The sequence below is a fragment of the Papaver somniferum genome, chromosome 1, assembly GCF_003573695.1.
Source record: "Papaver somniferum cultivar HN1 chromosome 1, ASM357369v1, whole genome shotgun sequence".
Lineage (NCBI taxonomy): Eukaryota > Viridiplantae > Streptophyta > Magnoliopsida > Ranunculales > Papaveraceae > Papaver > Papaver somniferum.
The window spans coordinates 44,080,247-44,102,313 of NC_039358.1; the positions used below are offsets into that span (position 1 = coordinate 44,080,247).

The 22,067-nt window shown below is 40.0% G+C and overlaps 2 protein-coding genes and 1 pseudogene across 2 annotated transcripts; 1 reads left to right on the forward strand and 2 right to left on the reverse strand.

Moving 5' to 3' along the window:
- Positions 1 to 6,991: 6,991 nt before the first annotated feature.
- Positions 6,992 to 9,497, forward strand: LOC113284587 (alcohol dehydrogenase 1-like). Its single transcript, XM_026534082.1, has 10 exons — positions 6,992 to 7,140; positions 7,261 to 7,397; positions 7,486 to 7,532; positions 7,633 to 7,958; positions 8,062 to 8,144; positions 8,257 to 8,332; positions 8,440 to 8,501; positions 8,594 to 8,689; positions 8,878 to 9,039; positions 9,153 to 9,497. Exons 1-10 carry the CDS (start codon positions 7,104 to 7,106, stop codon positions 9,261 to 9,263), a joined length of 1,137 nt encoding a protein of 378 aa, XP_026389867.1. The 5' UTR covers positions 6,992 to 7,103; the 3' UTR covers positions 9,264 to 9,497.
- A 969-nt stretch (positions 9,498 to 10,466) lies between these two features.
- Positions 10,467 to 11,002, reverse strand: LOC113297222 (annotated as a pseudogene).
- A 1,071-nt stretch (positions 11,003 to 12,073) lies between these two features.
- On the reverse strand, positions 12,074 to 13,475 carry LOC113284614 (stearoyl-[acyl-carrier-protein] 9-desaturase 6, chloroplastic-like). Its single transcript, XM_026534127.1, has 2 exons — positions 12,836 to 13,475; positions 12,074 to 12,743 (listed from the first exon to the last, which is right to left on the reverse strand). The coding sequence occupies exons 1-2, from the start codon at positions 13,433 to 13,435 to the stop codon at positions 12,162 to 12,164; spliced, it is 1,182 nt and encodes a 393-aa protein (XP_026389912.1). The 5' UTR covers positions 13,436 to 13,475; the 3' UTR covers positions 12,074 to 12,161.
- Between the last annotated feature and the right edge of the window lie 8,592 nt (positions 13,476 to 22,067).

Genomic DNA, 22,067 nt, shown 5'->3' on the forward strand with positions numbered 1-22,067 from the left:
TGCGTAAGCGAGCAAACTGTCCATGATCATGAGTTTTGGCGGGATGGATCAAAAGGCGATCATGACTACGAAAATTGGTTGGCTGCGATCATGATCCTTGACATGGGGAGCGTGGATGTACGACCCTTTGCAGGAAGGAGTGGCGGCCCCGGTACGATCCTTGGCAGGAGAAAGCGGCGTTGAGGCGTCTTCGACTCTTGGAGAGTATGTTGAAACTTAAGAAGACAAATGCTGAAGCTTCGGCTTCGATCATGGAGCAGCTCATGGAGAGAATGCTGAAGCGGAGCGGCTGCTGAAGTGAACGTTGAAGCGGAGCCGCTGCTGGAGAACGTTGAAGCAGAGAGGCTGCGTCAATCAGTATGCTATCAAACTGGACACCCTTCAAGCGAACAGTGGTTAGGAGTCCCCAGTTCTATCTATTGTTCTTTCCAAGAGAGGTAGGGGTTTGGGAACGACTTCTTGGCTGGAAATAGATGTTTTTGGGAACGACTTCTTGGCTGGAAATAAATGTTTTCCTGACAGCGCGGTTGAGGGATGCAAATATGTCTTGACGTTGCGCCTTGGTAAAATATAAAATCTCTCATAAATGTTCCACCATAGACAGCACAATTTTGTGGGTGAAGTCCCCCGAAATCATGCATCTCCTGACGGGAAGAGAGTCTTTGTGAACTCAGGGGGGTTGTTGATCTCCTTGCCTTGATTTTGGAGAATTCGTTCATGATCTCTACGTGTGATGAAATTGGATTTGCTGATTCCCTTCTACTGAGCGTTCAAAAGCAACGCTGGAAAGATGCAAGCTGCTGGCGCTGGGAAGATGCAAGCTGTTAGCGCTGGAAGGATGCAAGTTGTCAGCGCTGGAAGAGATGCAAGCTGCTGGCGCTGGAAAGATGAAAGTTGTTAGCGCTGGATGGATGCAAGTTGTTAGCGCTGGAAGGATGAAAGTTGTCAGCGATGGAAGAGATGCAAGCTTCTGGCGCTGGAAAAATGAAAGTTGTTAGCGTTGGATGGATGCAAGATGTTAGCGCTAGATCGGCTTGGAATGGGCGTTGGCTTGGCATGGCGCGGTAGCAATAAAGTGGGAAATCATATTCCAGGTATGTACTCCAGTGTTTCTCTTTCAATTTATTTTCTTGTTTTTCTTGTGTTGGTGCAAACCTTAGCCATAGGTATGCCTTCCATAAATCTATAGAAATATTGTTCTTATGAACTGGTGTAAACCCTAGCCGTACGGATGCCTTTCATAAACTTGTAGAAATAATTCATCGTAAACAATTACTATTCGAATATCACCGTAGTAGCGTCGGCTACCTCATGAATAGTGACAGGTAATCATTATTATGCAAAATGGGTACGTACGGGTAGGTGACTGATTCCACGAAGAACCGGGCGTTAGGGTTTTCCTCTTTTTTTTCTTTTTTTTGTAAGTCAAACAAAACACTTGGTTTATGGTTTGATTTTCTGGATTTTTGGGTTGATAGACAAGTGTTACCTATGAGGGTTTTGGATCATTATTCGGGATAAACTATTTTAGGATGATGCCGTTTTTGGTTATGATTGTAACTGACACAAACATCCCAGGGAAGATATGGAACCGTGAACGTTGCGTGTCGGTAGATGACATGGGATGAAACATAACATGGCTATCAGTTTTATCATTCCCGTGAAACTTGAAATAGTAAACCATGTATTTTGTCTAGGCAAGACTTACTCGGTTTTTTATGTGCTAACGAAAAATGAGTCAGGTGCAAGTACGAGTTTTGTGGGAAGCACCGCGATTGTGGAAAGTCCCCAGTCGTCCCTAAGTCACTTGATAATCGAGTCGTCGATCTCTGGGCGGATCGTTTGCTTTTAACCTCTGGGAAGTCCCCAGTCGCCCCTTCGGTGTCATGACTGGTAATCGGGTCGTCTGGTAACTGAGTCGTCGATCCCTGAGTGGATCGTATCGGGCCGTCTGGTAGCTGAGTCGTCGATCCCTGAGCGGATCGTATCGGCCGTCTGGTAGCTGAGTCGTCGATCCATGAGCGGATCGTTTGCCTCTACCATCCTGACGTCTGGGTCGAAGTATGAGATCGAGGATTGAAAAATTGACATTGTAACCGAAAGATCAATCTCCCACTGTGGTCGCCAATTGTTTGAGGGTGAAAACAGTTTCTGCCGGTTTCGGTAATTTCGTGTGTTGTGGATGAGAAGCGAGCTTAAACCCTAAACAATGTACTGCAAGGGAGTACTTTATATTCGAGAGATCAATTTGTACAAATCCGGCCTAAACCAATAAATGGTCGTTCTAGACTTGATTCGGTAACAAAGTGAAGGAGAAGGGTTGGTTTTGGGGAGGGAAGCGAAGAGAGTGTTGAGACCAGAATAGTTGATTCCGGAAGAGTAGTTGTTTGACGACTTGTGTCAGAAAGTGGGAAGCTAACAGATGGGAAAGCTAGCAAAATGTTTTCTGAGTGTTGTATGCTCCTGAACAGAACCTGTTATTCGGTGGAAATAGGTAATACCTATTTATACAAGTCGAAGTGAAACGTACTTTGGTCTCATTAAGAAATGGAAAACGGGTGATTAAATGGGAGGAGGTGGTCACCGGTAACGCCTGGAATTGATGTTCCATAAAAGAAAGTGTTTCACCATTACTCCCTGTATTTACTAACCGTCTCATCCTTATGACACTTTCTTATAACGGGCGTAGTGTACGCCGCACGTTGTAAACCGCCAAACCAATACCCAATGAGCATCCTCCAGTTTGTGATATGTGTTGATGTCTCGGGCGTTGTCGTGGAAAACATGTAGCATGTTGTTGTCTTCTGGAAAGTCGAGCTTGGGAGACTTGCCGACTCGGTGACCTTCGACGGTCGAGATTTTGCATCTTAAGAGGAAAGGTATCCGTTGATTATTTCAACCGTTCGTTTGGTAGCCAGTGGCATGAAAGCATGCTCGGTATGGCTTTAATACAGCCTGGTTTAGGCGTGGCCAAAAGTTAGGGTTTTGGCTTTGTTTAGGCGCGACCAAACTAGGGACAAAAGTTGCCATGCGTTAGCTGGTAACTTTGGACGGCTAAGATCTGCATCTTAGATGAAAAGGTGGTCGTTGATCGTTGCAGGCCTTCGTTTTTGCATCCGCATAGGGAAGGACGGTATGGCATGGCCCGACAAGGTGGTTGGCATGCCATTGGCACATGTGGCATGGCATGCCTTGGCACGGTTTGGCGTGGCCAAAACTAGGGTTTGGGGCCAAAGGCATGCGTTGTCTGGCGACCTTGGACAACTAGGATTTGCATCTAGGATTGAAGGGTGGCTGTTGATCGTCGCACGCCTTCGTTTTGGTAGCCACATAGGGAAGGCCGGTATGGTAGGGCCAAGGCAAATGGAGGACGACTTGGCATAGTGGGGCCAAGGGTTTGGATGGCTTGGCATGGTGGGGCCAAGGCAGAATGGTGCGAACGGCTTGGCATAGTGAGGCCAAGGCAGAATGGTGCGGACGACTTGGCATAGTCGGGCCAAGGCAGAATGGTGCGGGTGGCTTGGCATACTGGGGCCAAGGCAGAATGGTGCGAACGACTTGGCATAGTGGAGCCAAGGCAGAATGGTGCGGACGGTTTGGCATAGTGGGGCCAAGGCAGAATGGTGCGGACGGCTTGGCATAGTGGGGCCAAGGCAGAATGGTGCGGATGGCTTGGCATAGTGGGTCCAAGGTTGAATGGTTCGGATGGATTGGCATAATGGGGCCAAGGGTTTGGACGGCTTGGCATGGCTAGGGCCAAGGGTTTGGCATGCCATTGGCGCATGATGCGGCCATCATGGCTAGGGCCAAGGGTTTGGCATGCCATTGGCGCATGGTGTGGCCAGCATGGCTAGGGACAAGGGTTTGGCATGCCATTGACGCATGGTGCGGCCAGCATGGCTAGGGCAAAGGCAAGGTGCAGTTGGCTTGGCATGGTGGGGCCAAGGGTTTGGACGGCTTGGCATGGTAGGGCCAAGGCAAAGTTCGGTTGGCTTGGCATGGTGGGGCCAAGAGTTTGGACGGCTTGGCATGGTAAGGCCAAGGGTTTGGCATGCCATTGGCGCATGGTGCGTCCAGCATGGCTAGGGCTAAGGGTTTGGCATGCCATTGGTGCATGGTCAGCCAGCATGGATGGCATGCCTTGGCGCGGTAAACGTGGCTGGCATGGTTTGCCATTGGCACAGTGGTGCGACAGGCATGGTTGGCATGCCTTGGCGCGAAGATGTGGCTGACATGGTTTTCCATTGGCACAGTGGTGCGGCTGGCATGGTTGGCATGCCTTGGCACGGTTTTTGTGCTGACATGGAATGTCATTGGCATAATGGTGCGGCTGGCACGGTTGGTATGACTTGGCGCGGAAACGTGGCTGGAATGGTTTGTCATTGGCACGGTGGTGCAGCTGGCATGGTTGGCATGCCTTGGCGCGGAGACATGGCTGGCATGGTTTGCCATTGGCACGGTGGTGCGGCTGGAATGGTTGGCATGCCTTGGCACGGAGGCGTGAGAATTAGGGTTTGGTATGTACGAAGATGATGTCGGTCAATACTAAGGATTCTGCCGTGGAACATGACACATGTATAAAAAAAAGGTACCCTGGTAATTCTTACGTAGGCATGCTGATTGATTCAATAAATGCGCTAGTGGTCATAGTGACATCATGTCAGATGTATGGTTTTACGATTTTAACCCTAAGCTAAAAACCACCATCAACACCTGTCAAATTCGATTTGCCACACATGTTTTTGCTGGGGGTTCATAATTGAAGTGTCAGCTTGAAGATTGTTATGCTTGTCATAGTCATTCACAATTTTTTCTTGATAAAGACAACTTTTCTTGCTCTCCCTGTTTTGAAATTTCCTATCAACCACTCTTTGCTTCTCGATGGTCTTCTGATGTTCCATAAACTCCGCCATGTTAAGTTCATCGGAGCTTCCACCTTCTTGAGCTAATTTTCTAGCCAGTCTTGCATTATTTCTCCATAGTAATTTTCTTTTACCATCATTATTGAGAACTAAGTTGATATTTTGGTTTCTTGGGGTATCTGGTGAAGAATTTGATGGACCAGTTGAAAATGGTGAAGAATTTAGTTTTAAGGGAGAAGATTGTATGGTGACCTTTCAGGTACTTGTTGATTAGCTGCTAATAATTCTGGATTTTGTTTGTTGAACACCTTCAAAATATGATGACAACTTTCGAAAGCGACCCGCCCTCTAGGCACCTTTGGAAGGCAAGGAGTGTGACAACGTAGACCTTAGTGCTAAGTTATTTGATTACAATGAAGCATTCTTCCAACCCTTTCACATCGCGAGAATCGATATTCATGGTTTGTTCTTCATATTTACGACATATGTTTTCCCACATGGTGTTACCATGTTGTTCAGCACCATCTACACAATCCTGGGTAAAAATAAATAAATATAATTGCGACAAATGCATTCATCTTCTGTGATGTTGTAATTTTGCACCCCAGACTCTGTTTTTTTTACCTTTGCCTTGACTTTGAAATTGTGAATCCATATTACAAGAAATTAAGAATTGTAGAGAAGGTATGATTATTATAGATTTGAAGAAGATTGAGAGATTGAGAAATTCTAGATAGATTTAGAATTTTTGGTGTGAGTTGAAATGAGTTTAAAATTGGGTTTTTATAGATGGGGGAATTATAGCCGATGAGGATCTGATGAGCGATGATGTTTCCAGCGAGCGACAGCTTGACCATCGCTAGCGCTGGAATGACCAACGAGCAATGTTTTGACCATCTAGCGATGGACACTCTGCTGTTCGTTAGAGACTCCATTGTGTATGCCTAACTACTATTGGTGGCATATAGTTTGGCACTTTTTCGTATCCATGATGGGTACTAAAGTTACAAAACCAGCTACTTGGCATGTGCATAGGAATAAGCCGAACCACGAGGACAGTCATCCCCAGTTTCACACTCTCATCGCCTGTCTGATTTTCTTAATTAAGTACATTATTAATGATTATAAATGGTCAATCCGCAATTCAAAACATGAAATGGTTTTAGCCCCTGTTTTGGATTACTTTAAGCTTTATACGACTATTTTACTTAGTTTGATAAACATTTTTTAATGGTTTTGTAAAACCACTGCTTTTCCAAATGGTTTTGAAACCACCGTCCCATCAATTGTACGATTTCTAGTATTACTATTTTCTGATAGGACTGGTGAGAGTCGTCGACATAAAGAGACGGTGACGAAGATGCTAGAACATGAGTGCTTCCGTAAGCCGAAGTGTTTGCCAGATACTACGTATCGTCTGACTCCGAATTCCAAAAGTATAGTTTTTTTTGTTAAAGTGTGAGCTCAAAAAAGATATTTTGCAGCCCACGTCTCCCAGGTGGATAAGAGTTAGTAGTTCGAAAACATAATTTCAGATAATTTCTTAAAATAGAATTACTAATATTTTGTGAAGCGGATTACTTTTGCTTCTGACGAATTATTTTCTACTTGATTCAGCCATTCTACAAGTTCTTTTCAAATTTTGTGGAAACATCCTTAAAGTTATGGAATCTCATAGGGGCTTACGTGTTCCTGATTCTTAGCTGCTATAATAACATTTTCCTGTTATGTAGAGAAGCAGTATAAAAAGTAGCTCTCATTGAATCGGGAGCCCGATCCTTGGCCAGCTGGACTAATGCCAGTTAGTTTGAAAGCAGCAGTGTTGCCGAATAAAATCTCCAGCCTTGTTAGTAATTTATGTCAATATTTCAACATAAAAATAGATTTAAACTCTGTTGTTTCTACTTCTAGTGGTGATTTTAAACTTAGAAACGGGACCTAAGCCATTCTTTCCGGCCCGTATGTACCCCGTTTTCTTACCCGACCCACCAAAAAACAGTCAGGACAAGTGTCAAATAAAAAACGAGAGACAAAAACCAAAAGTGGATACCAGAAACAACTATTTCAAGGCGGCTTTACTAAACAGTGTCTGGTTTTGATTACTTTTGCTTAATCCTCATATTCATTAGCTAAGTATAAATATGAGAACAACAGGATCAACATTTCCATCCATAACAGGAAAGTTTAATCAAATCATAAACAGAACCAATCAAGATATCAACCAGAAAGAAAATCAAACAAATGGCAAACACAACTGGTCAAGTCATCAAATGCAAAGGTAAACTCTATTTTATGCTCCTCCGTTTTTCCTTGTAGGAAGGGATTTTTGGCAAAATGTTACTGATATTAGCTGTTTAATTCCTTGATGATTAATGGAGTCTTGGTTTTGTTTTTGTAGCTGCTGTTGCATGGGAAGCAGGGAAACCACTAGTAATTGAAGAAGTAGAAGTTGCACCGCCGCAAGATATGGAAGTTCGTATTAAGATTTTATTCACTTCTCTCTGTCACACTGATGTCTACTTCTGGGAAGCCAAGGTACTAAAAATTTCATCAATTTTAGAAAAATCACATTTTTTTTACTTCGTACCCGGCATTCTGATTTACCGGCCAAAAACTATTGCAGGGACAAACACCAGTTTTTCCTCGGATTTTCGGTCATGAAGCAGGAGGGTATGTAAAATCTACAACTTTAAAGTTTTCTACTACACATTTGGGGTTTATGGTTTTTGATTCTAATTGAGTTTGAAATTTTGTATTTTGGGTATTTCAGGATTGTTGAAAGTGTTGGTAAAGGTGTGACAGATATGCAACCAGGAGATCAAGTACTTCCGGTATTCACCGGAGAATGTAAGGAATGTCGGCACTGCAAATCAGAAGAGAGCAATATGTGTGATCTGCTTAGAATCAACACTGACAGAGGTGTAATGTTGAATGATGGAAAATCAAGGTTTTCAATCAATGGAAAACCGATTTACAATTTTGTTGGTTGCTCAACTTTTAGTGAATACACTGTCTGTCATGTTGGATGTGTTGCTAAAATCAATCCTGAAGCTCCTCTGGACAAAGTCTGTATTCTTAGCTGTGGGGTCTCTACAGGTTAGGATTTGATTCCATGGTTTTTCTTTCTTCATTTTGCATCACTGATTTTGCTTCCCCTAAATGGTGGTTATTGAATTTTTGGTGTATTTGTGTTATCCAGGTCTTGGTGCTGCTCTGAATGTAGCCAAGCCAAAAAAAGGTTCGACTGTTGCTGTTTTCGGATTGGGCGCTGTTGGCCTTGGTGTAAGCAATTTGCTCACTTTTTTGTGGTTATTTTGAAAATTCTTGAATTGTTGTTATTGGTTTGATCCGATTTCGTTATACACTGCACCTAATAGAGTATGTACTTGATTAGGCTTGTGAAGGGGCTAGAATATCCGGGGCTTCGAGGATTATCGGAGTAGATCTGAATGCTAGTAGATTCAATGAAGGTGAAACAAGCAAAGTTACTTAATCGATTTATCAATGTTATGTTGCAATTCCTTTGTTTTTCAATGGCATATATGCATGACCTAAACTGCAATTTTACCTTTATCAGCGAAGAAATTTGGGTGTACGGAGTTCATTAATCCAAAGGACCACAGCAAACCAGTTCAAGAGGTTTGCTCACCGTAACTCGTAGAACTAACAAACCAGCTAGGCCTTTTGTTTCTTTGCCATTAGTGTTTGATTGTTCTCGGTTTGATGAATAGGTGATTGCTGATATGACTGATGGAGGGGTAGACCGCAGCATTGAGTGTACTGGGAGTATCCAAGCCATGATCTCTGCATTTGAATGCGTTCATGATGTATGTGCTTAATTGTGTCTCAAAATTGTTTTTTGCTGGTATGTTTTGGTATTGTTCACATGTATGTTCTGAATGTTGCACATCTTCATAAAACATCAAGGCATGCTCCCAGTTATAGCACCTAGTGTTTTATGACTCGCAATGTCCACGAAATTGTTTAACTTATATACTTGTTATGTCGTGGATAGGGCTGGGGTGTTGCAGTACTTGTCGGTGTGCCAAACAAGGATGACGCATTCAAAACTCACCCAATGAAACTATTGAATGAGAGAACTCTCAAAGGTACCTTCTTCGGAAACTACAAGCCACGGTCAGATCTTCCTTCAGTCGTGGAAATGTACATGAACAAGGTAAATATAAGCTTAATTTTCATCACCATTTGCCAGATTACAATTATTATAGCCACATAGTTACGTTGTATAATCCTGTCTTCTATTTGATTACGAATCCATTGTTTTTGTAGGAACTTGAACTAGAGAAATTCATTACCCATGAAGTTCCCTTCGCGGACATCAACAAAGCTTTCGATCTCATGTTGAAAGGAGAAGGTCTCAGGTGCATTATCCGTATGTAGTGATCCACAGTCACCCTTTTTATGGCCGGGCATGTCACTGGTTCTGAATTCTGGAAGTAGAGATTAATAAAACCTATGTTGTGATTTGAAGAGTTGTTAAATTTTTGTGCCTGGCGTGGGAAATAGGAGTAAAAGAATTCCACTTGGTGAATTTTCTTTCTTGTTTTATAAATAAGGAGAACTGATATTTGATACTTTCATTAACCTTCTCTTTTTCCTTTTTCTTTTTGTTAATTCGGCTTTTTGTTAACTCGGCCCTTCATCGTCGCCGGAATTGAATTTGCTCTGCTCCATAATGCCAGAACCCACATTTATACCCAACCTCAAAAGGAACAAAGTTCTAATCTGAGAAGTGTTACACAAACTGGTTAAAGCAACCAAAAATCATTCCCAGTACACTAGTATTTTGCAAGAACTGGCAACAACTCAGCTGAATTTAACAACATGGTTCAATTTTTGGTCAATCCATGTCCCAAGTCATTGAACAATTTCAGATTGCTGGGCAGTACATGATACTATGGAATCTTGAGAACCCCTTCAGTAACAATGAAGCTACATTCCACCTATGGCATGGAGATCAACATTTACTTGTACAATTTCTTCTGCAACACTATATTTCAGAAAGCTTCTGTAGACTCAGTACCACAGATTAGCAGGTGCAGGACACTTTCTCCCCTCCACTAATGGTATGAACAACGACATCGCAAAGTCGCTAATACTGAGAGAGAAGCTGTAGGACTAGAACTCTTCTACTTGTTTTTACTCAAGTGAAATTGCAGAGCCAATTTTCTATACTCGGCCAATTCTCATCTCCATTTTAATCTTAATCCTTATCAACCAAAGAAAATCCAGGGCATCCAGTGACACCCTTTAGCCTCTTCCTCAGAATTCAATTGACTCGAAGATCCTAAACTCTGTTCCTAAAGAAAAGCAGGCATACTTCTAATCAATTTCAACAAGTAATTACTGGACAGATATATTGCATTCCAAAATATAAAATGTGTCCGACATTGTTATAACATCTACCACGATACTTCCTGAGAACAGTAATTGTAAGTTTTTCTACCCCATTTACATCCATTTATCCGTCCGTCCATGCTGGTGATGAAGCTGTTAGTGCTGTTCATTTACCCCCCCTACCAAACACAAAATGAAAAAGAAAAATACACACATATCTATCAGGGAGGGAGAATGCGAGCACCTTCAAAATTTGCTTTCACCTCTGAAGATAGGTCCCAGATAATCACCTTCCAAGGTTCCCAAGACATGATATTGACTTTCCGTTTCAATCCACTTCCCAACAAGGACCTTGAAACGAACTTGCACACCCATCTCTATCTTGGAGTCCTTGTCATTCTGGAAAACTTGCTTCTCTCCATGAAAGTGGTGATAATCTCCCATCTTTCTAACTGAAATAAAAACCCACAGCTTAGGAAAACCCCATATTTCACGACCCTGTTTACCACGCCACACAGAATCTCTCCCTTGAAGGGTTTGAAGGTGATACAGTTGAAAACAACAGGGAAGAGAACGTCGCCCGAATCCTGCCTGATCTTTCCGTCCCCTATGCGTTCCAAGATAGTAGGAGCCAAAAAATACCCGTAGTCCGAATTACCTTTGCGGTTTGAGAAGTCCTCGAACAATTGCAACATTATAGATCTTTGGAGAAGCAGCCGTTCACCATACACCTGCTCGGCAGGCACCACTACGGTCCATGACAATTCCGCCTTGAGATACATACTGTTTTCCTGCCAAAACAAAAATAGAAAAAGAAAAAGCAATTAGGTGCTTCACTAAAGATCAATCGAGTCATGTACATATTCATTGGAAAAGTATGGTGTATGTGCCTGTGATCCAAGAGGATTCTACGGGACAGTGATGTCCACCTAGATTGTGAAGAGAAGATTGCAAAGTTTCCAAAATAATGGATTCAACACTCTATACTTACAGCATATCTACAATGTTCAATGTCATTTCAGTCTTTTGTAAAAAGACAAGACATAACTGAAGGTGTTCATTGTTTTGGGAATACAAAATGGGCATCATCTTTCAAGAAGCAGTGTTGTACAATTCTGGTACGATATATACATTTTCATAGTCAATTTACTAAGTGGACACGTGGTTTGCTTCATATGCTTAAAGGAGCTCTTACCTACAATTAGATATCTCAGTTAATCAAGGCAGACAGAAACAGTAACATGATTAGCGTTGGTGCAGTATGGACAAAGGGAATAAGTAATGAAAATAGCTTATTTCTTCAAAACTGCAAGGGTCTTGTAGCTGCTATGAAGGCATAACCAAGAAAGACCAAGTATTTGAGTGTGTAGATCAATTAACATAAACCGAACAAACTCAGGAGTACGAAAAAAAACAACGGATCAATTGATACTAATGTTAAAGATTAAAAAAAGCCCCCTAAAAATGACATAACTTAGCTAGAAATTGTAGTCTGCAGAGCTTGTATAGAATCCACTAAACCAAAAATCCAAACCCATGTTACTCACCAAGTAATTGGGAAATCCAAGCTAAACTCTTACGTGCTCATTTCACCCGTTTTCGAGAACTTTTACAGTTATGTGATTTCTGTTGAATGCAGTAACTATAATGATAGACTAATGGGATAACTTATGAAAAAATTTCTTATGTAACTTTCAAGGGTTTCACAACTGCTACCAACCATAACCAAGAGAAGCCAAGTAATTTGACTGTCTAGATCAAGTAATTAGTAATACACAGTACTCAAACTGAGATTAAGAGAAGATTAATTAGTAAAAATAAACCAAATTCTAAGAGTCAATGTGATCACCTCGTAGAATGCAAACTACTGTTTTTATTAGCTGCTGAAGAAAAGGGTCTTACAAGGACATATCAAACAGATTACGGACTAAAAACATTCTTCTACAACAAGGCAATTTCTTTGTTAAAAACCCAGCTAAACTTTGCACAATGCTGACCAGCCTTCTTCATTGATTTAGCCCTCTCATCAGCTCGCTCTTGCAATTTCCGAATCCGAGGCGCCAATCCGCAAACGAAATCCTGCGCTTCTCTTCCGTCACTGCTCAACCCGCCTTCAATTTTCTCTAATTTCCATCTCCCCACTAGAAACTCCAGTATATCAGCGTAATCCTGTGCTGTGTACACACCGAGTCTTTGCGCAACAGCTGCGAAATGTTCGAAAAGTTTAGGATCTTGCCCGTCGTACATCAAATGTGCCGGCATTGTAATCTTTTTCCTCATCATGTCAGCTATAGCTAACATTGCTCCATTTGGATCAAGTTCTAATAGCTTTTCGACGATTTTCGAGTACGCATTCTCGTGACGTTTCTCGTCAGCTGCAATTGTACCGCATATTCGTGCAAGTATTTGGTCGCCTCCTTCTTTCGCCATACGCGCAGTGTTGCCGTGTGATATGAATGTCGCACGTTCTTGAAAGGATGTGTACACATATCCCAGATATGGATTGTTTTCCGTCCCTGGATCCTGCATTTCAAAAAAAAAAATCCGATTCTCAAATTGGAATAAATTTCTCAATTGAAACTAATAAGAATTCGAATAGTGTTGCCGAAACTCACCATGCCGGCGCCGATGAGGAACTGTACAGTACGTTCAATCTTATGCATATCGACTCGGCCTGACAAATACAAATACGTTTTGAGCAAATCACCATGCCGATTTTCTTCGGCAGTCCAAGCTCTAGTCCACACAGCCCATGGTCCTGCACTTGCACCAGTCTCATCTTTAACCCCGTCAAGTGTATTAATCATGGTCTGATACGTCGGCAATGCGTCTTCCGTAATCATATCTCCGACCAATACCACAAAGTAATCATCAGGCAATTCATCCGTCCGTGCACGTAATGACCGTACTTCGTCGAAAAATGCATCGGTGCGGTCAGTCGGGTCAGGTAAGAAATCAGATGGTTGCCAGCATTGCTCTACCGGCTTCAGAAATGGTAGGATTGATGTTTTTGCCCATCCTTCTAGTGATTTGAAGACTTCAACTTTTTCTGGTGGCATTGAATGAGTAACCGGTGGTGGCCGCCGTGCTGGTGCTGAAACTGCGACTGCGGAGATTGCATTTTGCCGGAATTTGATTTTTTGTGTGGAATTCCGGCCCTGAAATGGTAATGAAGCTATGTTTTGTGAAAAGGGAGTGATGAGTGTGGATTGCATGGTTTAAGACTCCTAATACTTCTCAAAAGCTGCTGCTTAATTAGAGTGGTAATGGAGAAATACAACAGGATTTGGGGTTAATTTTATACCGTGGTAGATTTTAAAAATGACTGAATTAACCTTATTGTTTTGTAGGAAATGTTGGTCAGGTGAGGGCATTTGAAGGAATTTGAAGCAAGTAAGAAACCAGGGGTGCAGTGGTTTTGGGACTAGAGGGAGAGAACCAAGTATTTAGGAAGTGGGAAGTTTCAAATTACTGTGGGTTTTTGACTAGCAGCCAGAGAATGAATGGTGGTTTGGAATTTTGTACTGAGTGGTGTACTTCGATAGTATCGAATCTTCGTTTGTGTACCACCATGTGTTGGTTTTTCTTTGTTAAATACATTGTCAGTGGCAACACTGAGTATCGACACTACTAAAATGATTTTTTTGGAATGTCTTGACTGAGGTACTATTAAGCCCGGCCTGATTTTTTTGGTACAAATGTTTAATACTATTAAAATGATTTTCCGAGTACGGTAAGTATCCGGTGATGATATCTGAATTTGAAACTGATCCGCAGCAGATTCTTTATTTATCAAGAAAATAAAACTTTATAGATCAAAAGAAAATTACAATGAAAGAAAAAGGAAGAAAAATAAAAAACTTCGGAAACCTTTTAAATCTCGTGTTTTGAGGGGACACTCAAAAAGAATTAGGGGCCAACAATAAAATAAAATAGGGTCACTCAAACGTAAATTGAAGCTAGCCCTTATCTTGAGTAAATCGTAATGGCAAAATTACCCTTACATATTCAGTAGATATTAGAAGTTTTTTATCTAGCGAATGCATTCGGTAGATAACATAATAATTTTACTTCCGATTGTGGTCAGTGTAGTATTTGGATGCAATTTGTTTCATTGTTTTCATTTGTTGTCATTTTTGAGTTATAGAGAAGAAGAAGAAGGAAAAGGGGGAAAACCCTTTTTTTTTTTAATAATCAACAAAAATGGATGGATACGAAGAAGAATCTGAGAATCATCGTGAAGAACATAATGTTGAAGTTTCGCGACCATTTTGAGAAGACGATTTGGGATATATGTTGAATGATCCAAACTTTTGTGGAGAGGAAACCTTAAACGACGCTTTCATGGAAGAAAACGGAGAATCATCCGAGATAGAACTAATGATGCATCAAACATACATGTATTGTGTTAAGAAACTCAAATACCCACTTTGAATGTGTTTATATGCGTTTGTAAACAAGAAAACCTGACTAATGCATGCATTGAATGCCATGAACTACCCAGAATCGGTAGATAATGTATCTACATATCTACCGAATACAACGTACTAAGTACCAAATATATACATTCAGTTGATATATAGAGTATATTCTACCGAATGGCCCCAAAATAAAATTTTCCCAAACTTGTAAAAATTGTAATTCTTCTTTGAAAAAATATCTACATTCGGCAGTTATATAGAGTACATTGTCTACCGAATGTCCCCAAAATAAAATTTTCGCGAACTTGTAAAAAATTTTGTTCTTTGAAAAACGGAGGAATATTAATTACTTTATCTTCCGAAATTTTTTATTCGGCTCGGCAGTTTTACCATATTTATATCATCCGATTATGATTTTTTTTGTACTCAGGAGACTGTCTAACTATTTTTATTGAATTCGGTAGTTGAGGGAACACAATATTCACCCGATTATTTGATAATAGGTTGGAAAACTTACTGATGTCTTCCGATTATTATACTAAGCATATTGCTTCATTTTGCAGGCCGTTGTAGCGGTTGTTGATGATTTCTATTTGAGGCCCGATACTTCCCTATGCTATGCAAATGATTTGGTTTGTTCATTACTATTATTTATTTATTTATTCAAATATGTATGTTAAATGCTTATATTTATGATATTTGTTTTGTTATATGCGTGTGTAGTCATTTGGAAGTAAGGAGGAGGCAAAGGATTGGCTTATGAACAAGGTAAAAGAGAACATGTGCGTTGTAGTTCAAAACAATCATGTGGGTGACACTCGGTTTGAAATGATTTGTGAGCGAGGTGGGGATCGAAAGACGCACGCGGGAAAGAACAGTAAGTACGTAAGGAAGACGCAGAGGAAATACCAAAGCAATTCAAAGAAAATAGGATGCTCGTTTAAGATTGTCTTCTATAAGCCCGAAGGTAAGGAAGGTAAATAGTGGAAAATGTTTAAAATTGATAATGGTTGTGAAAACCACGATGATCTGGATACTCTAATTGGACATGTAATGGTTTCCAAGCTAAAACCAAAAGAAATGGAGACAGTGAAGTCTATGCGGATCCAACAACCGAGTGCGATCTTAAGTAAAATAAAGGCGGACGACCCCGACAACTTGTCTTCTTTGTATACAATTAAGGCGGCCCTAGCTACGATCAAAAGGACGGAATGGGATGGTAGATCGGTCATGCAACAATCAGAGTGGTTAGCGGAGTTACACGACTACACGTTGAGAAGGTAAGAAAATGATGGTAAAGTGGTTCGTATTTTCTTGGCACATCTCGAAATGATCCAATTGGCTCAATGCTTTCATCAAATTTTGTTGATAGATACCACTTACAAGACAAATAAATATAACATGCCATTGTTGAACATTGCTTGCCACACTTCGAACAAAAACACGTTTACGATTGCATGGGGTTTAATGGATCATGAGAACAACATGAGTTTCATTTGGATGTTGGAGACGTTGAGGTCCATTTATAACGGTGATAATTTTTCAAGGGTTATTGTAACGGATAACGATCAAGCCTTAATGCATGCAATAGGGGTAGTGTTTCCGGAATCCCGAAACTTGCAATGTACGTGGCACATTCAATGCAACCTCAAATCCAATTTCCATCATCATTTCCAAGATAAAAAAACCAAGGAAGGGTACCAAGAGGTCAAAGGAAGAGGATGAGCGCATTAGTAAATTAACTGTGGAAGAACGAGAGGAAGAGAAGAGGTTATTTGATGAAAAATGGAAGGAGGATGGAATGATTTGGAATATGTTCATGAAAGCATGGGACAAGATCGTTTGGTCGATGACCGAGGAAATTTACGAATCTAACTTGAAACAATTTGAGGATGAATATGGCACGAACTACCCAAAACCCGTTGAATATTGTAAAACACAATGGTTACCGCTTAAGGAGAGGTTTGTGTTTGCATGGACATATGAATATCGTAACTTCAAGAACGAGGCAACAAGCATTACGGAGGGGTCTCATGGCCGATTAAAGAAAATACTACTTGGTAGTCAAAATGGAGTTGTGTCGATCCAAGAGGCAATCCATGAATACACCAATCGTGATCTCGTAAATATTAGGAAATGTATGCAATTTAGTGTACCCCAATTCCCAATGGAACATGATAACGAAAAATTGCTTCTAAGGGGCATTGTTCATAAAGTGTCAAGATGGGAAATAAATCACATGATGAAACAATTGAAGCTTTATAAAGCTTACGATGACGAGAATACCGTTTGTGTTTGCAAGGATATGATAGGTATTGGACTCCCGTGTCGTCATAAGATGGGTAGGTATGTTGAAGTGATTGACATCAATGATATTCATCCATTTTGGAAGCAATTAAATTTCACTCCAAGCACCCCCGTAGTTGATGGTCCGTCTTTCCTTGAGTCAGAATTGTGTGCACAAATAGCCGAGCGTTATGCTACAACAAATGGCACCAAAAAGCAAATATTGATGCACAATTTGGAGGAAGCCCTTTACCCTTGTTTATGGGAGGTTGATGAAACTATTAAGAAAAAGGGGGCCAGTAGGCCCAACACCGAAGTGTCGAGAACCATCCAAAGGAAAGAGTTGAAGGAGTATTTGTCTAATAAAAGAATATTGTCTAGGCACGAGCGTTCGGAAGCCGAATTTCAAGATGATCCGGAACCTAAGAAAAGAGGTCGTCCAAGAAAGGATCAACGTGGACCAACCGCACGAAAAGTGAAATCAAAGGTCTCTACGGAGCCTTCTCAAGCAAGTCAATCCGAGGTGGTGGAAGAAGTTGTGTTAGTGGAGACCCAATCTAGCTCTATTGTTGTTGATTAAATGAGCGACTCGCAACAAACACGACTAACGGAAATGATGACTATAAAGGAGAAGTCTGGTACTCTTCGTTGTCCTAGGGATTTTCATGGAATACCAACATGATCATCGTATACAATTATAGAAGAGTATATGAAACAGCTCCCTCCAATCATTGTTCCATTTGTTTTGTCCACATACGAGGTTGATGGGGAAGGCAATTGTGGGTTTCACGTCGCTACAAAACAAATTGGTCACTTTGACGAGTCGCTCAACGAAGATGTCACCCAATGGAAATATTTAAGAACTAAGATGGCGGTACAATTAATAAAGGACAAGGATTTCTATATGGGGATAGACACGACAAAGAACTAGAGGTCAAAGACTTAGTTACGCGTGTAAAATGCCGAAAGGGATTGAAGACAATCAGATCAAAGTATTGGATGACAATGGCTAAATGTGGATATCTCTTAGAGGACGTTTTGAATTGCGTGGTACATTTCTTTGTTCCTCCTAAGTATGGACATTCTTTTACATTTACACCGACGGTTTGCGATGAATCGGTTAAATACAAAAGAATTGTTATGGCATTTGTGAATGAGATGCATTTTATCGGTTTAAGAGTAAAGAGAGATTGCCCATTACCTCCGTTGGGTGGTTGGACGGATTACTTCCCAACAAATAATTGTAAGGATTGGTTGAAACAATATGAGAGCAACATGTTGGACTGGGATCGCGTTATGAAGGTCAACTTTTCGGAAGGCCTACTCGAATTGGTTCCCTCGGATGATGAAGATGAATTCTCGTTACTTTTGAAAGATGTAATTTGAACCGGCTTTTTTGTACAAGTTTTTTAGAAAAATCTTGTGAAGATATATGATATAATCGGTGGATAATGTTATAGGGTTGTCTTCCGAATATACTAATCGGCGGATAATGTTATAGTTTTTTCTTCCGAATTCTATAATCGGTGGGTAATGTTATAGTTTTGTCTTCCGAATATAATGTTATTTCGAACTCAGAACCTGAAGAAATTGGAACACTCCCATAATCGGGAATTTAAATAATAGACTAATTTCCGATTATCACCTTACTATAATGAGATCAAACTTTGAAAAAATTCTCAGAATCGGTAGACTACATAACTTACTAACTTCCGATTATAGCAAATATCAGACAATAATTTAAGGAATTGTTCACAGAATCGGTATATAATATCAGACAGTAACTTTCGAATGTGTCCAACTTGTGCCAAACTTTATACTGTGGACGCGGCCTTCAAGAATTCATAGCTTCCATCATACATGAATTCTTCTCCTTGTTCCTCTAAGTAGTGTCTTTTTGCGAGTGCCTCCTACATAAACCAACAAATACAAAAGAATGCTAAGTTCGTATAGTTTAGTAATAAGATATAGCCACCCGGTGTTTTGTAAAAGAATTATGCAAATACTTAAATATTGTTGGATCGACAAGCTTAAGTGGCTAGTGTTAAAAATCCTCTTTTGAATCGATATGTAATCATTTACCCCTTTATGGATAAGCCGGAAACGATCATGAACTTGTTGGAGGGATCTTTGCTTTGGATTTCCATATTCTCGCATAAATTGTCTATACACTCTCCCCCAAAATATTTTCGGTGTTAACCTTCCGGTTATGACATCTTCACGTCTTGTTTCTTGATACCATGTTTTGACAATGGCCAAATCTTCGGCTGCGTCAAAAGTTGTCATGGTTGTAATATGAGATATAGAATGAATTAGAAATAGTAGACAATGGAAGATCTTCTTGTAACACTCACAAGACTTGATTTGTGTAGTTTGGCGAAACAATGAGAATAGGTTAACCTCCTTATATAGATGAGAGTCCCAACGATTGTTTTCTTTTTGAAAATTTTGAAAATTTGGCCGTTGAGTACAGGTGTAACACGAGTGTACGGATATGTCGTACATTGCGTAAACAATAATGAACCACATTCGGTAGATAGTTTTATACTTTTAATTTCCGAATATGGTAATCGGAGACCTAGAGTTTTTCCTTGATTTCCGAATATATGCATTTTTGTACTCAGAGACTTTAGTTTTCTTCAATAACAATATTCGGTAGACCAGTTTATTTCCTTTCTACCGGTTGAGTTTGTATTTCGATGCACGGCTATTTAAAAAAAAATATATATCCGTTGGAGTATAATCGATTGATTAATTAACATATTAAGTACCGAATTTAAACAAACTATGATACGATTTTGAAAATGTTGACATATTCGGTAGATTACATAGCACAGTTACGCCCGATTGTTGTTAAAATTTTGAAAATCTTAATTTAATATTACGATTATGCTTCGACAATTCTTTTACAATGACTTGTGATTAGTTCAAACGTTCCATAATGCTGAGGTTTTGGCATTTTGGAACGACCATAAGCATTGGAATTTTGAAATGGTTAACTACTATATTCGGAAATCATTCAAATTTTTTGTCTTCCGAATATATAGTTGCCCAAAATTCAGAATTTTGAAAAACTTGAAAATCTTCAAATTTGAAACTTTCCATAACCGGAAGAAAAACAAGTCTCCCAAACCTCTGAATATGGAGTGGCCAAAAAATACAAACTTGCCATAATGCTGAGGATTTGGCATTTTGGCACGACCATCAGCCTTGAAATTTCGAAATGGTTAACTACTATATTCGGTAATCATTCAAAAATTTTGTCTTCCGAATATATAGTGGCCCAAAATTCAGAATTTTAAAAAACTTGAAAAATCTTCAAATTTGGAACTTGTAATAATCGGAAGAAAACCAAGTCTCCCAAAACTCCGAATATGGAGTGGCCAAAAAATCCAACACTGCCATAATGTTATATTTGAGCAACTTGCAAATGAGTGTGAGATTCATAAACCATTCATATTCCATGAAACTAACCATTCACAAACCATAACGTGATTTAAGAACTTAAAATCCGATCCAAACCTTAAAAACTACATAATCCAACACAAACTATAAATACTATGAAACGACATAATCCAACACAACACAATTCATTGTCATCTATCTAGACTTCTGGACTTTACGACCGTGACTACCTCCAAGTCCTACACGACCACGAGTTAAAGCACCTTCATTTGGAACACCTACATTTGGAGCACCTTCAGCGCTCGATGAAGCTCGACTTCTTTTACCCTTCTTTGATATTGCCTTCTTGGGCTGATTCTTCTTCGTGCCTTTTTTTCTCCCCAAACTGAACTGCATAATCTTCATTATCCATATTATCCACTGCGTCTCTAGCCTCTTTTATCTTCTCAACCGGCACAGGATCTCCTCTCCTCATGCATGCAGTTAACATTTTGGAAACACACTTGAACTTGTTCACCTGTTTTTATACATAATGACATAACATGGTTATGGGATATTACATAAGATTTATAGCCATGATATAAAATGAAAAATGTTTTAAGAATACGTACCAGTCTATCATAACCATTTGGTTTGTCTTTAATGATACAATTATAACTGGACCCCGCCGAAGTAGTCTTTGATTTAACTTCACGGATAACCAAAGGATGGGATATGTTCCTATACCAACTCATATAGCCTGGAGAAGTTTCATCACCTCGGGTGACAGGCCTACCAGTGTTGATAATGAACGCAAACCTCTTATCCCAGTTATCAAGAACAGTAGGTGGGCCTGAGTGAACTATCGTGAGATTGTCACCACTAGAAGAACATTTTTCCAACGCCAATTTGTAGTAATCCCCATCTCATCCATTGGTTGATGTTGTATATACCCGAGTTGTCGCATCACTCTAGAGGGGTTGTACATCACATATCCTGTGGGGTGCCACAACGGTCCAAAATAAAGGGACAAGTCCGACGGAACTCTTATATGCCCTTTAGATCGATCTTCCTTGTATGGATCAAAGCATACGTCTGAGGCCTTCATTTGGTCCAAAATCTCCCTCATGCGAACCAGTTGTTTCTCTTTTGAATGAGAACGGTTGTCTTAGAAGATATATTTTGTTCCTCTAGGATTACCTTTGTGCCACTCCGGGTTCTCTCCGGCAAAGTTCAGGATGGGGAAGTGGCCATAGATCCATGCCTTTATAGATAAGAAAACAAGTATTAGGAAATGGATTCTAAACAATCAGAAGTAAAAGTACATAAATTGAAACCGAATACACATATTCGGAAGTAAGTGATCAACGAATACAACATATTCGGAGGATAACTATATATAGAAATCACCGAATATAAATCATTTGGAGTTCAGTAAACTCAAGTTCTTTGTCCTATATATTCGGTAATAAATTCTGAACATTAAGTAACGATTATAAATAATCGTAAATAAAACTAAGTTATTTTTTCCCGAATAAAATATATTCGGTACCAAAAAATACGCATATTCCTACCGAATATGCATCATTTAGAGTTCAGTAAACTTTTTTTTTTAGCCTATATATTCGGTAATAAATTTTCAACATTGAGTAACGATTATAAATAATCGGAAATAAAACTAAGTTATTTGTTTCCGAATAAATTATATTCGGTAGTTAAAAATATGTTATTCCTACCGAATATGCATCATTTAGAG

Bases quoted from the DNA above. Each gene is read 5' to 3' on its own strand.
- LOC113284587 (XM_026534082.1), top strand. From the start codon at position 7,104: ATGGCAAACACAACTGGTCAAGTCATCAAATGCAAAG. The intron at 7,141-7,260 runs GTAAACTCTATT...TTGTTTTTGTAG, and splicing joins TCAAGTCATCAAATGCAAAG to CTGCTGTTGCATGGGAAGCA. The intron at 8,690-8,877 runs GTATGTGCTTAA...TGTCGTGGATAG, and splicing joins CATTTGAATGCGTTCATGAT to GGCTGGGGTGTTGCAGTACT.
- LOC113284614 (XM_026534127.1), bottom strand. From the start codon at position 13,435: ATGCAATCCACACTCATCACTCCCTTTTCACAAAACATAGCTTCATTA. The intron at 12,744-12,835 runs GTGAGTTTCGGC...TTTGAAATGCAG, and splicing joins TCCTCATCGGCGCCGGCATG to GATCCAGGGACGGAAAACAA.